Consider the following 16,879-nt stretch of genomic DNA (forward strand, 5'->3'; position numbering starts at 1 on the left):
ACCGAAACAAATAAAAAAATCAACTATGAGAACACTGAGAACGTCAAAGAACCATCCAAAACAAATAATTGAAAAACTAAATTCAATGAAACAAGGTGCCGACACATTTTAAGGGGGCGGAAGGGGGTCGATTAAGGGTGACATTGTGTGACAAGGGGGTGGGAGTAGTCCTAAATTTTGTGCCGTCACATTTCACAATCAGTTATAATATAAATGTCCAAACACGAACTTTAAACTATTATTTTACGAAAACCTTAAAAACGTATACAACTATATCTGTGTACTATACTTCTTCTACGTCCATTCATTTTATTCCATTCAATAAAAAACATGCTAGTTTAGAAAACGTGTCCTATTTTTAAAGAAATTGCATAATGTGCTGCCTACATTTAGGGGCATCACTCACTAGTGGTAAAAGTTTGTATGTTTTTTTAATTAACTAAATTTGTGAAATAAAGTCTTGTAATTTAATTAAACCAAGAAGTTCAAGTTTTCTGATGCCGCCAAACGCATTGGACTTTGTAGTAATTTCATTGTTTATCTTTCATTCGACCACTAACTTTGGCGGATGAAACAACGTCGCCCTTAGTTCTGCTAATTTAGGTAATTTTACTTTATTTTGCATCATACAAAATCACCAACATAAGAGGTAATAACAAGTTCTACCTATCGCGAAGTTTCATCCTCAAAGAATTGCTGTTAGACGCGCCAGAAACTTTTTTTGTGTGGATTATGACGATGATGCTGATGATGTGAAATATGTTGACACAACTAATGTCGCTGACATTAAGCAACTCAAAAAAAAACGAAGTAGATGCTACGTCAGTTATAAGTAATTTGAAGGAGTGGATTCAAATTCCATGGACTTGAGATTATTAAGTTCATTCAGTTTTAATCAATATGATTCTATTAATATTTTTTGTTTCGTCAATTCTTCTAAATAATATAATTAATCTTTTTTGTGTTGTTAATTGTTTAATTTGATGTTAATTTTATCGAAAAATAATTTAAATTATAGATAAAACTGATTTCGAAACATAATTTTCAAAATATGTGACGTTACACTAGGGAGGGGGGAATCTCACAAAGGTGACCAGCTGTGACAAGACGTAGTGGATGATCCCCAAATGGTTAAATGTTAAAAAAGACAATCAGCACTTGAGTACTCGAGAATTATCCAGAAAAGTTGATATTTCGCAAGGTAATTTTACAAGATAATGAATTTTATCTATAAAAATCAATGTTGGTTTAAAAGCTGTCAAAACACGATTTTGATAGACGTAAAGAATATGAAAGAAACGATCAATAGTTATTTTCCTAACAAGTGCGGAAAGTGATACTTTGCCGCACGCGACTGCAGTTTTCCCGAACGACGCGGAGCGGAGTTCGGGCAAGCGGTCAAGTGCGGAAAGACACTTTACGCATTAATTAGGAACATTATTTTTTCTACCACCGTATATACAAAAAAGTATACCAACCCATTTTTCTAAAATTATTTTATTCCAACAAACATAATAATATACAAAACTTTGACTAAAAACTACTAATTATTATAAATATTAATATTGAAAGCACAATTTGTTGTATTCTGTAGACTAGTAAGAATTGCCGGTCCAGTGAAGTTATTTGGTTTCAACTGGAAGGTAGATGACGTCGATGAGGATGGTAACAGCTCAGAATTAGTTTCATTTGCAGCCTTCAAAATGCCTTCGGGAAGTTCTTCGTCGGATGAATCAATTAATATTATTGTATCGGATTCGGTTTAATGTGGTTTAATTTAGAAGAAGATTGCACTTATTCGGTCACTTCCAAGACGTTTTGAACAACTTTGACGTTTTAGTAACAATTACTTGGTTACATAAAAAATATCTGTATTATTTTATTTTCATTTTCAAAAAATTAAAAATGCTACAAAAAGCTGGAAAAGGTTTAAATTTTATTTGACGCACTATTTCGTAAATATTTATTAACCTGTGGTAACAATAGTTATAACCTCCGAAGTAAACAACTATCTAATAAGGTCAAAATTTGCATATTTTTACTGTGATACTAAAATGCACGGTCGTAGAAAAAATATATTTTCTGATGAGGTGATTTCCTCTATTATTGAAAATTATTTTAGGTACTGGTTACGTCAAAAGTCTACTACAAAGAATGATTCTCACATCTTATTTTCACAAGTCCACGAAAGCCTAATGTTTGTGCTAGAATAATAGCTTACAAAATATTTGATTCAAATTGAAATAGTCAGGTATATTTTATTCGAATTCATTGATTTTAATCAATTGATTTTCAGTTTAGAAATATCAGTATCTCAAAAGACAATATATAGTTGAAGATGCACCCCACTGTGAGCTTGATGGAAGGCAATAACTAGATTACGTATTTTCCAGGATATAGACTAAAACGGGTGGTTTCGTCAAAGTTATCACGTAATTACTAGATGAATCTTTGAGATAATTTTCTGTGAAGTCATTCAGAAAACCTGCCGATACTCAGGAATTGAAAGATATGATTATCACAGAGATAGGTAAAATCTAGTAGTTCACAAAATTTATTGGAAAATCTTATGAATTATTTAACGTTTGTATTCAAGCACAATACACCTGACGTAACCGCAGATTTCATACGGCGTAATTTGGAAAAATCGTATACTGCAATAGTAATACCATCAACTTTTTTCACTTATTTACTGTGATTATATTCATTCAACTTAGATAATTCAATCAAAAACATTCTAATGTATTATTCTAGCTGCCATTTCACTCCTAAATCATAATTATTAAGTATAAGAAGCATACGAAGAATATTAAGAGATGAAATCATTTATTAGAATCTTTCATTACCAATTATTATAGCGAGATGGATTAGTTCCGCTCTACTCATAATTCATTTAATACTATATTATCTTCTTCACAGTATGTCTTCAGTATAACAAGAAATCTCCTAATTGGAATTATTTTGCATACGTTCGAGCAACATCGATAAACAAAGTACTTACCTTGCAAATTCACTAATAAAACTTATTTCTCGTCCACTATTTTTCCAACAGCCATTATTTTGTCCATTCAGTAAGTTGTCCAGCATCCATTCAGGGGTCTGGTTCAAGACTTGCTTGAATGTGTATACCAATAAACGCACTGCACCTTTCACTAAATGTCTATCTACTTTGATCGAAAGTGGTTTAACACTAAGTAATCCGGGTGGGAGTTCATCCTACAACAAAAAAATTATATGCATGGTTTTTGATGATTATAAGATTCATGCTCGAATTAACCAGAGAAATTATGAAATGATCACAGCTTAGCGATGTGGTTGATAATTTCGGTTTCTCGGTGGGTCCCACAATATGTTTCTGAATAGTTTCCTTTTGGAGTTTTTTCAACATTCAATTACGTTTTAAAATGATTCATTACACAATTCGGTCCGTATTCTTAAATTGACGATTTACGGTTTGAAAATGTTATCCTACTCAAGCAACCCCTTGAAAATAAAGGGGGTCGTGTACCACCTTGTTTGAAATGGATTTTAGTACTCTTATTAAATGTTCAAAATGACCACCATTTATTTCTTGACAATAACCGAAGCGATTTTGGAATTTTCGTACAATATTTTGTTAATTTCTTCCGTTATCCTTACTTTGAAATCAGCAATATTGTCTGGTTTATTAAAATATTTTCGGATCTGTTCTGCTATTAAAATATTAGTCAAAAAGCGAAATAAACAATTGATATGAATCTGGTAGACTGCTGTCATTTAGGTAATTAATATGAAGAATATATATTTTAATTATGGTTGGTTGTGGTAATGAAACAAGAGTTCAAAAGGAGGTTGGTGAAATTTTTAATAATAAATACCCTGGTCAACTCGTTTCGCAGTCTACAGTTAGCAGAATTGAAAGTAAGTTTCGTGAAACTGGACATGTGAAAAATATTGAAGAACCAGGTAGAAATGTTCAATTTACTGATGAAACAAAGTAGATATACTTCTAGAGATTTAACAAAATCCGCATAAGACAACTCGAGAACTTGCCACCGATACCTAATCACAAAATTCAGTTGGTTCAAGAGTTAAATAAAGATGATCCTGTTAGAAGGCAAAAATTATGTAAATTCATTATGGATAGAATGAATACAGATTTGCAATTCATAAACAAAATAATGTTTTCTGATGAAGGGAAGTTCCATCAACAAACAGAGATGTAGATATTGGATCAGAGAAAATCCTCACTGGATGTGTGAGGCTCACACTCAATAACCTAAAAAAGTGAAGATTTGGAATGGTTCCATTAACAACGGCCTTATTTTTTGAGGGCAATTAATGGCGAGCTTCATCTAGATTTTTCTATTAACTTCTTAGTGGCTACATTACAAAGACTTTCTCCTGATGTTAATCATCCAAATGAGATACATCGATCTATTTACAATATACAACACGGAGCTCCACCATATTTTGCACGTTTAGTTAGTAATTATTTAAACGAAGTTTTCAATAGTTGAATTTGAATACGCGGAACGATCGAATGGCCGAATAGATTCCCCAATTTGACACCTCTCGTTTAATTCTTATTTGGTTATTTGAAATCTTAAGTATATTTCAATGGATCAGACAATATTGCTGATTCAAAAGTTGAGATAACAGAGGAAATTAACAAAATAACCTCTGAGGTCATACAAAATGTTATACGAAAATTCCAAAATCGCCTCGGTTATTGTCTAGAAGTGAATGGTAGTCATTTTGAACATTTTACGTAAAGTTTTGTGATAGAGACATTATCAAAATTATACATCTTAAAAATTAATTTTCTGAGTTATGATTGCACCAATTTGGTGAGCAGAAGACTTAAATTTCTTTCCAAAAATGTGCCACACGACCCCTTTTTTCCAAATTTTCGAGGGGGTGTTTATAATTCAGAGGCGGTGTATAACAAGTACGTGTCATTATTATATAACTACCCAAAAACGTACGTAAATCTCATTAATCGATCATATTGTGAGTTACTGATGTTATTTTTGCAAAATCAAAAAGTTGTGTTTTCTTATGTCTTTCCGTATCAACCAAATCAACATCAATATACAACAGTACAGAAGCTAACCAAGAAATATCCTCAATCTACCCTTAAAAGGTAGTGACTAAAATTGTTTTTTAAAAATTTAGCTAGAAACTTGAAATACTGTAATTCTCGTCCACTCGCAAAGGACTAACCACGGGTATGTTTTCAAAATTAGCAACCATCACTTTAAATCATATCAAAAGTTTTTTGAAATAATAATGAAAATTTTTTTCCCAAAAATAATAGCTCTAGAGAATAAAATAAAGAATATAATTTATAATTTTTTCAATATATTGAGTGAAAAACAGTAAAAATGTAATAGAATTAAAAATAAATGCTTACAATCAAGGTTGCTAATTTCACAGGATATCTCGGAAAGAAGGAAATTTTGTTATAGGAAATAACCATTTTAATTTCATACGATATCTAACCTTTGAAAAATGATGACTAAAATTGAGTTTTCACTCATTTTTTCTTTCATAATTTCAATAGAAACCTCAAATTCTGTGTAATTTCCATGCACTCGCAAAAGACTAGCTACGGGTATTTTTTCAATATTCCTGTTGTATTATACGGTGGTGAAATTAGCAACCCCCACTTCAATTCATATAACTATATTGAAGATGGAGTTCTATAAAATAAAATCATCACTTAAAATCGTTGTTTCATTAAAAAATATTTTTATTGTTAAAAAATTTAACACCATAGTTCATAAATTGAGCCGAAAACGATGAAAATGTAAAAATTGATGGAATTTATGATAAATGTTTAAAAGTTAGTGCTGCTAATTTCACCCCCTCATAATAAAACAGAAATATCGAAAAAATGTCCACGAAAACTACAGAAATATCTTGCATTACTGAAATTTTAGAAAAAAAAAATGAAATCTCAATTCCAGTCACCACCTTTCAAGGGTGATATCTCGGAAAGGGGTGAGCTGAGGAAATTTTGTTATATAAAAGACCCATCCTAATTTCATAAGAGCAATACCTCTTGAATTTTGTCGCATGAATCTAGAAACACCCTATATATTAACTGTCAAATGTGAAATCTCAGAAGTATGTATTTGTGAAAAAAAATCATTTTCACGTGGGGTTTATGGTGATTATTTTAATCAATTATTGTAACTAAGGTGAGACTAAGGTAAGAACAATAAAATCATTCTCTTTAAGTAAGTATCCAAGTTTGAGAAGGACTTGAAGTATCTCAATATTTAAATAACAATTTACAAACAAATAACGAAGCAAAAGGGAAGAAAAGAATATTAAACACTTGAAAACTGAATATTAACTGCTATAATTTTTTACTGCTTTCATTCTTAAAAGTTATTTCTATAATTGAAATAGCATTTCACGCTTTTGGAATAATGACATTAATTTTTTTAACAGACGTTTAATCCTTTCAATAAGAATTATTTTCCATTTTAAGTTATATTAATACTATAAATGAGTATTTTCAGTGTTCTTAATTTTGATCATTTCTTAAAATGTTTCTTTATGCACTAGAGCGTAATGTGAAGTTTTGCGCACTTGAAAATGTGTACTTCATGAACGGTAAAAGAAAAATATCAATTTTAATATCTATTATTTTTTCATTCAATTGACTAAATCAAGTGGAAAAATTTTTGAATTATATTTTTGTTTATTGTTATTTTGATTAAATACTGTTTTTTTATCAATTTGAATCCTAATTTTTCATACTATATGGTTATACCAAAAAATTAACTTAAATCGTGTAAAAGTACGTGTTTAGTCATCAAAAAGGAGCTTTTTAAAAAGCGTTGTGAGAAATTTAAATTTCAACGAATATTTTTGGATCGATTTTAAATATTTGTTTTCATAGAAAAAAGAAAATACAGAATCATCAATATTTCTTCTAAAATTACTTAACTGACATTTTGAAAGAAATGAACACTGTTATATTGTCTGCTTGCTCTAGTTTGTTTATTTGCTTTTTTTCTGTTCGTTGTTGAGATCTACAACTTAGTATTGATATTATTAAACTCACCCCTGAATATTGCGGCTTTTGAGGATAAACATCCCTTGTTGATTTAGAACTTTCTACGCCATAATTTTGGTTATTTAACAAAAGGAACTGGTCATTTCTTAACAAATAACTTATATGCATATCACTTATATCGTTATCTATACTACGTTTAAGACGATCGTCCTTATCTCTACCATCTCTTTCTTCGTCTAAAGTTGTGGTGTTTTTGATAGTGATAACTGCCGCGGTATCGATCCAAATCCATACAAAATGACCGTCCATCATATTAAGTCTTTTAGCGTCCTCGAGAATTCTAATACAACTACTACGGTCACTTAGGAGGATAACGACGCCTCTGGAAGACCTCGATAAATCAGCTAGTTTCCTGTAAACAAAGAAATGTGTTTAAATGGTGTGTAGAAATCAATAAGCAAGGTGATTTATGAAGATTATCCAACCTAGTAGAGTAGATTCGGGGGTGGAAAAATCTCTTAAATTTGTTTTTTGTTCACTTTAGTCTGAAAACATTCAACCATGGTTGAGATCTTGGAGATTTTCCATTAGGATTGATGACATTCTATTATCTAATACCTAATTGAGAAATACGTTCTATTGTATAATATTTTTGATACAAACGAGCTGCTACGATAGTTAAAATAATGATCGGAGCAAATGATGTCACGTTTCATTATTTTAGAATTATTTCTCAATTATTTTATGTCTTTCAACAATCGATTATTCAATTTTGTAGTCACACTACTTTTAATTAGCAAAGAACAAATTTTTAGTTGATGTCAAAACTTTGAAATGACTACATTATTGATGTTGAGAAAAAACTGAATCTTCTCAAACTACCGCTAGTTTACTAGTTGAAATTTTGGAAATTAAATAATATTTGAAGATTACATATTTATTCATTCATTTTAAATTCTCTTAACCATCCAATAGTGATACAAAAGTTTGGGTTTGTGATACATCAGTCTTATAATCAAGCACAGTGTATTTTATAATTCAAGAAATAATAGATCAATAACAATTTCTTAGTAGAACCTCACACGAAACGAAAATTCGTGTAGGATTCTTTGAGATGGAAAAAAACATAAGTAAAATGTCTCAGCACATCAAAAATTCCAGTTCCCTCGTAAATCATAAACTCACTTTACTATCATGTTTCCTGGAGAAAATATGATGTTTATGATGTTTATTACCCATAAAAGGATAGAGGAAACGATAGTTCATCTTGACTTTGGTGGTCAACTACTTCAACAAGTATATGGTAAGATTATTGATTAAGCACCTCAACCCTGAAGATTATTAAGCAAGTCGAAATATTATATTTTGCTCAGTTACGAGTATGGTGTGTTTTGTAGATAATCATGGCTTTTTCGATCACGGAAAAATCAAATTGAACAATGAAAAGAATAGATATTGGAATATCTTATCACATAAAAATTGAACAGCAAAGACTAACACAGGCATACCCATAAAACCGAATATATTCAGCAATATGATAATGCAATCTTAGTAAGATTTGCACTAGAAGAAATTGCAGAATTTGAAAGCATTATACCTGGTTGCATATGAAATAGAAAATGTGGATCTTTCACAACTAGAACAATCCCATATACTGCATATTCTAGAAAAAGTGGGATTCATAGCTTAACTACTAAGAAAGCCATGACATCCTGAGGTATACATATAAGAATGGCCTTCCATTACTTGAGATATTACAATAAATTAAAAATAGAAAAACCTGTAAAAAAACATTTCAACATAGTCATTCATCGTTATTAGTCTAGTCAAGAAGTTCAAAAACGTGAAAAATAGAGATAAAGGTCCTAAAAATATTGTTATTATTACCAATAAGTTCAAGTGCAATGAAATTATAAAATTCGGCGATCTCGCGCGGTGCCTTGTATCTGCATTTCAATAAATGGTGGACGCGCCTTTGATGTTTCATTTTAATACTTTTTATTATAGCTGGTGCTTAATTGAATGTATTTCTTCTATATAATTTCCAGGAAAGTCTATTTACTTCTTTTATTACTTTTTATTCGAGAACTTTGCAGAATTTTATTTAAGTATATTAATGATTTGTATAAACGCATAACGAAAAAGTAGAAGTAAATTATTTAACTTATTTCAGTGTATTGTATAGTAAATAAATTAAAAACGTAAGGAACAGTGTTTATTAACTCACCACACGAATAGAAGGAATGTGAATAAATACAAAAATATTAATATTCACACAATTTTGAACAAAGCTCGTTAAAAAGGAGGAAATCTCCAATAAAAAAGTTCTAGCTCCCAAAACTCTAGCTCTAAGGCATGCGCGCACTGTCGATTAAGAGAGTTTATCAGATAAAATAATTTTATTGTTTATAATCATTTTTTCATAATGCGTTTGTTTAGATAATTTGAACAATATCAATTCAAATGATTTGGCGAAATTATTTTTCAATATTTATTTAATTGTTTATTAGTTTAACAATTTTTTAGACAACACATAATATAGTTCTCCACAAAGCTGTAAAGTACCAAATAGTGGCGGGCTGATAGCTGAAATAATCACATTTATAATATAAAATGAAGAAATATATTTTATTTAATACAATAGAAATTTTGGTGGAAGCGCCGTGGAAATAAGCGAAAACTTTTGATATTATTTTTTTATGACTTATTTACGATTTTGACCTTGTTTTCTTAGAATCAATTTCTAGGAAGGCCTTTTTATTCATTTGTTTAATTTTTAGAACCAAATTATCGATAAAGTGAATAGAAGATAGTTTAGTAGACTTTATGATCCACCCCACCGTTAGAAACAATTTAAATAAATTAAGGGAAATAAACATTACAGTACAAATAATTAATAATTAAAATCTGAACAAGCTCAAATAACGTGATAATTGCTTATAAACAACCTTTGAAATTTAAATGTTAACTATTCAATTAATAATATTCTTTTTATGAATTTAAGTACCAACAGAACTATAGTTTGATTGGGACGAGGAATTATCGAACGGGGTACAAAAAGGGCTCATTACACGTCAAGTGCCCTATATCAAACGCCTATGTATATACATATTTGTTTTCTCTACGAATATATAATAATAATAAAATCAATATTGTCTTGAATAAAATTGACTATGAGAATATTTAATTCTCTTTTCCCTTCCAAGAAATACAGGGTAATTGATCTTAGAATTGATTATCTCACAAGTTATCAAATCGTTTTCGTATTCCAACAACGAATATTGTTAAAGTCTGTACAATGCGCTCGAATAATCGTGCTATGTTATCGTAGCTCGTAAACGTTGAAATTTACATCCATAAATAAATATGTATTGCTTGTTTAACAAGTTTCCTTTGTTTTGGAAGTTAACTACGATAAAATGACATCAAATACTGGGTTGTACTTTCAATAATGTTTCTTGATGTAAATAAAGTGAAGCTTGGATAAGAGTCGCTGATCGAAAATAGTATATTCAACTCTCGAGTGGGAATGTTTACGTACAAGGCTGCAGGCCGAATGCGGGAATCACGCTAAAGTTTTTATCACTTTCCAGCGAGTTATGTGCAATATTTTTCCCACGATCCCCACAACACGATAAACTTTTTTTTAAATTTACATATTTTTAAATTAACGATTTGTTTTATATCGTTCAAATACCCACTAATTCACATATATTCAAATTGTGATGTTACAAAACTTTATATTAATACAAGGAGCCTGTTTGGTGATTTATAGTTTGCGATATTCCTTGAACAGATTGCAGATTTCCGCGTACATCCTATAATGCTTCTGATTCCACCGAGTCCTAGAACCTGTCGGCCAAGGTTTCGTTCGTTGCTCGCAACATTTTATTTGCAGCTACTATTTTCTTTGCTAATGATTCATCTATATAACTATATAAATTATGCCGTAAAGTTTCGGATAATAGTTTTCAAAACTTCTTGCACAGTTTTCAAACAATTGACTGGAACATGCTCTCTGGTGATGTGGACTTCGAATTTTGTAGATTTATGAAAACACAAACATGTAATCTTTATCCTACCTGAGGAAATTCTCGGATAGTGTCTTCTTAAAAAATTACATAAAAGCTGCCAAAGAAATTTATTATAACAGGAGACTTGCTAATTCTCGTAATGTTTCTAAAGAAACTTGGTTCACTGTGAATGATCTAAGATACTAATCTCTACTTCATCTGATAATCTCAATAATTACTTTGTTAATGTGGCCAAAAATTTATCAAATTCTATAACTCCTTCTCATGATCCGTTTTCATATCTCCCAGATGCTAATGCTAAGTTACACAGTTTCTTCTTTATGTCCGTAGTTTTAGCAGGGCTTCGCAGTACAATCAATGACATCAAAAATAAATACTTATCTGGAACTGATGGACTTATATTAAAAGTGTTTTCGAGTCGACCCGATTGCACATTAAATCTCCTTACCACTTTAATTAACTTTTCAATTCAGAATGGCACTTTTTCCAATTATCTTAAGACAGCTACAATTATACCTCTGCATGAAGGAGGTAATAAGAATCAAGCGTCGAATTATTACACTAAAATAACACCAAAATTGACGTCGTTGAATCTGTAAATTTCTTAGGGCTTGTTGTGGACAATTCCTTTAAATGGGATTTACATATTGCCGCCTTATCTGAAAAATTGAGTTCCTCCTGTTTATTATGCTTTTATTTAGTCGTATCTGCGATATGCCCTTCCCTTTTGGGGTCAAACTACAAAAAAGAGTTGTTAGATATTATTCGGAGTAAATAGCAGAACTCACTACAGGGGCTCCTTTAAAAGATTAAACATTCTGACTCTTTTCCAACTTCAGTAATATCGTTGCACGGTTATCAACCTAGGAACGCGTAGCTTGACCTTCACCCACCCACTCCACGTTCAGAATTAGTTAAAGGCTCAATATTTTACAATGAAAAAAATATGCATAATCACTTGCCAATTGAAATCAACTCGATATTATCTTTTCCCGCATTCCGCAATAATTTGAGGGCATATTTACTGGAAATTTCCTTCTACTCTGTAAATTACTTTTGTTACTGTAGTCGACTTTCAACCACCATGTCTCTTGAGGGTTGTAATGTCGCTATCTACATTTACTAGAATAGTTATGGATTACCTTTGGAAACATTGCCTCATTTATAACGGATTTTGTAAATGCAGATAGCTAGCAATTACTTGGTAATTCACCAAACCTTCTGGTTGCCTCGTACATTTGATTTCTTGATAATTAAGAAAAAATCGAGGCTCATCTACGTTTGAAGACCTAAGATCACTATTATTCAGATATAGTTAAAGGTCTTGCTTTTTTTGGTTTTGGTTCAGACATTTTAATTGAGGCTGAATTCTACAGATATTCGACGTCTTCTATTTTTATTTAACATAATTTTCTTAAAAACTTATTCTACATAGACGACTAACACATTTCTGGTATAAGAATTGATTCCTTTTCGCATTTTATGAACTGATTATAGCAGATTTGAAACCTTTCTTGGGACTTTTGTCTTAAAAGATTCAAAGTAGTATTTTCAGCCTATTCTTCTAACTGCGTTCACACAAATCATTTATAAACCTAAATAAAATTCTACAAAGTTCTAGAACAAACAGAATCATAACAAATGAACAAATAGACTTTTCTAGACAATATTTAGAAGAAATACTGTAAATAAACCGCCTGTTATAATAAAAACGTACTAAAAAGTAACATCAAAGAAAATTAAAAGCATCAAATATGTTTGACAATTGAATCATTTGAAATTTGCCAGGAAGTCCTACAATCTCACAATCAATCATATGTGAGTTGTCGTTTCTAACCTACGCGTGCGCAAGGAATGAACGCCGTACGTTCAAAACCGCCAACTTTCGTAGCTATTAGATCAAATAAATTTATTTCCACACTGGAAGCGCAATTACTAAAACAAGTTTATGCTCAAGCTTACTTATATTATATATACTCTCATTAGGCTTGTACTACTAACGTATATGATTTTGTTTGGAGTTTTATTGAAAAATCGTCTCGGCAACTATTCGTTCTTGATGATATGCTACATAATGAGATACCGGAAAGCCATAAGTCAAGTGTTACTTCGTTTCCAGTCACTATCAATAACCTAATAGAATCTCGTCAATACTGAAATGGAATCCAATTCATCTTAACCCTATTTTTCGATGTTGGAATCAATTGGACTTTTTTCTGCTCGAAAGTGTCACCATTCTATTTGAAATATCTATGTTCAACCGTAGCAACTTGAACAGATACAGCAAATATAATATAAATGGTTTTTCATCAATATTACATAATTCAATTTTATTGCTGTCGCGCAGAAAAATATAGGTTGTACGTATTTACGCTATTGTTCTAACAGCAGTTAACATAACGTACAAATTTCCAGAATTCCGGGTGATCAAATCCATTATTCATCTATTCCGTGAAATATATGTCCATTGGAGGTGAACCTCGTTTTTCAATTGTGTCTCTAGCGCTACGTTCATAGCACTATGTTTTACAGGAAGACTCGAACTTGATAATCATTATAAAAGCTTAAGTAATAATAGGGCTTGCTGTTGGATTGAATGAATCGAGTTTAAGTTGTAAGAAAGCAACTTTAAGTTTTGTTACTGCAGTTTTTCATATGAATATCTTGATTGTTGGTTCTAGCTTAGAATTTGATCTGATTAGAGCAAATTTCACCAAAATTTATTTGATTTACATCGGTCTAAAGATGTTTTCGATAATAAATTAATATCGCAAAAGCGAATGGAATGCTAGATAAGAATTTTTTGTATAATATCCACTATATTGTTAATTATTCATTCAATCAGACGTAACTACGAATTTTTGGGTGATCTGCTATACTTATATCTTTAGAATCCGTTCCATATTTCGAAAAATAACAGACATTTCACAATTGATCTGATTTACTCATTAAAGTAGTAAGCACACCAAGACAATGGTTTTTTTTGTAACACAAAGATATATTACGTCGTTACTTTAGGAGAACATTACCGGAAATATAAATTAAACTTTTGATTTTTTTTTCGTTTTTCCTAGTTTTTTCCATCTCTAATTAGTCGATGAGGTCGAACGACGGCTCAATTAATTCGTAATTTAAAGTATTGATTAACTCTATCGCGTTTATTTTTTAATCCGTCTTTTCTCTATAACTTCGTGATTCCATTCAACAGCGACATATCTAACAATGAGCAATACAGAGTTAGTTGTACGTGTCCGATCTTTCACTGTACTGCACTCTTTCACATATCTGCAAGTCTCATTGCATCAAAAAGTAGCAGTTTGCCTTTTTTTTCAACCTCTGATGAGCTATAAATAAAACTTAATCCATATAAAACAATAATTTTATTACCAAAAGATTGGTACTTTTCAACATAGTCACCGAAAAGATGTAATTCGTCATATCTGTGGACAAGCTTTTCAATACTCTCTTCAAAGAAAGTTTCCTAGCCTTTCAGTAATAGGAAATCTGCGGTTTTCTTCAACAATTCTGTCAACTCGTTGAAACAGGTAATCTGAAACGAGAGATTTGCGTCCTTGGCCTCCTTTATCATGCACATCATTACGGCCGTCTTCAAACTTTTGACATCATCACTCATGTAGTTTTCCCCATACACACGACTCATTCTCCGATGCATTTCTGCGCAATATGGCGTTCAGCTTGTAGAAAACGAAGCACACTTCGCACTTCACACTTTTTACGAGGCTGTAGCACAACGCCGACTGACGCCAGAATGTCAACAATGGCGGAGTGTGTAGTGTGAGAGTTTCACAGTCGCCTACAGCGCATGCCCGCTTTCTTCTGCCCACGTAGCGTCTGCATGCAGCAATCGGAAGTTGAAATAAAAACGGTCCTCGTATTAACATTATTATCCTTCTACACAAGTCATATTAGATCCGGTGTAAACAGGTTCCACTATTGTAAGCGAGATCCGAGAGATTCTGATTGATAACTGTAAATCTCTAATGAGATGATCTAATTGAGCTTGATTAATAAGCTTAGCAACACAATTCATTTTCGTTACTGCTAAAAAAATAAACTTCTATGTCGTTTTTACATATTCTTGGAATCATATTGTAGGATAGATATTTCTTTGTCAAATATCAAATGAACAATAATTCATCTAATTCATCTTCTGATCTACCAACCAACAGGGAACCAGACCACATCGAAGAATTTACAAGTGAGCTCTGATAAAATTCAAATCTGAAATTCAAACCTAACTAGAATAAGTCAACTCAGGTAACATTTAATTCACGCAAAGACACATTCTCATCATTGCCAATAAACAAAATTAGGTTCAAACAAGAAAATAAAAAAGGGTATAGATGGGGGATTAACATGGCGGAAGCATATCTTTACAAAGAGCAAAAAACTTAATTTAATTAAGAGAAATGCACTGGCTAATTTGCAGATTAAAAATTGAACATAAATTGCTCCTCTATAAGGTTTCAAGATAAAGTACTATTGTAAACTGCTTAAATCTATCATCAAAAGAGACCTTCAAGTGCTTTTGTTTAAAGATAAAGCCAATAACAAAATTTTGAGTTACAGTGCCAAAATAAGTGCCTACCCCAATGTACGAACTAGATTTAATTGGGATTTAAGAAGTGTCCGTTGTAAATTATCGTCCACGTTGTCATTAAAATTTACAAAGTTAGTGTAAGAAAATCCTTAAAGGATACTTTACTGACTTATTTAATTAATTTACTTATTTTCCTATTGAGATATATTGTCAGTTACAACTGATTTTTCTAGTAAAAAAGATCTACAGCTTCTATAGAACACATGTGGTATCCACTTTTTGTCTTGTTTTGTTGAAATAGGAAATCCAAAATAAAGGAGATAAGCACTTAAGCTGTTCACAAACAAAGCAAAAACGATCAGAACTTTGTATGCATTTTCTACCCAACATTTCAATAAAAATTTAAACGAAATATTTGAGTTGATGCGTTGAACATAAATTGACAAATATTAAACATTATGCATTCCTGCAACTTTTATATGTTTGAGTAAGAGAGGTTGACACATTTATCTATATTTTAATCACTGATCTTTCTTGTGAAATAGGATGACATGAATTGAAGTTCAAATATCTTGAGAACCAAGTTGGAACTTTACAAGAAATTTCCTGTTCCTTGGCATATCAAGTGTGCTATACCTCTCGACCCAAACATTTCTTGTAATATTAGTTTTGATAATTAGTTTTCAAAATTTGGTGATGTATGAACGCATTGCCGGAAACTACTCTGCTAACTCACTTATTATGTTTATATATCACTCAAGAGGAAGGAAATGCCAACGTTTGCGTGCACTTACATCAAATATTTCGTCTCTAGCGAAGAACGTGACAAAGTTAGCATTGGCTCGGAATTTACGTAATATGATTTACATTTAAACGCCGTATCTCTGGTGATGAGTGTTAATTTCAATTCCAATTCTATAAATTTGATTTGGAAATTACTTGAGTACATCAAATCATATCATTTGTATGCAATTGGTGAATATAGCAAAAAGAACTGAATAGTGATCAGGATTTCTGGAATTCGAAACAGTAACTGATATAGTGTTTATACTTTATTGCACAGCTCTATAATGTACAGTTTTGTTCATTACTTTTCGGTTATATCCTGTTTTATTGAAGTCACGTTATTCAAAATGTTCATGATGAGTTTATAGAACTACAAATTGGGCTGTCTTCATTGCCATTGAAACGGCTCCTTTGTGAATTAGTAATGGGATTCGAACTATTCTGAACTCACTCTTTGTAGTTTAATCAACTCTGCGAGCAGTAACC

General features: G+C 31.3%; 1 protein-coding gene across 1 annotated transcript in view; it reads right to left on the bottom strand.

Moving 5' to 3' along the window:
* LOC130443981 (uncharacterized) overlaps positions 1-16,879 on the bottom strand; it is a 140,997-nt gene that overhangs the window by 74,263 nt on the left and 49,855 nt on the right. Inside the window, exons 4-5 of the mRNA XM_056778921.1 lie at positions 7,061-7,424; positions 3,002-3,216 (exon numbers count right to left, since the gene is read on the bottom strand). Of these exons, the coding sequence (XP_056634899.1) occupies positions 3,002-3,216; positions 7,061-7,424 (579 nt within the window). The remainder of the gene's footprint in view (positions 1-3,001; positions 3,217-7,060; positions 7,425-16,879) is intronic.

This window comes from Diorhabda sublineata, chromosome 1 (assembly GCF_026230105.1).
Source record: "Diorhabda sublineata isolate icDioSubl1.1 chromosome 1, icDioSubl1.1, whole genome shotgun sequence".
In the NCBI taxonomy this organism is placed as follows: domain Eukaryota; kingdom Metazoa; phylum Arthropoda; class Insecta; order Coleoptera; family Chrysomelidae; genus Diorhabda; species Diorhabda sublineata.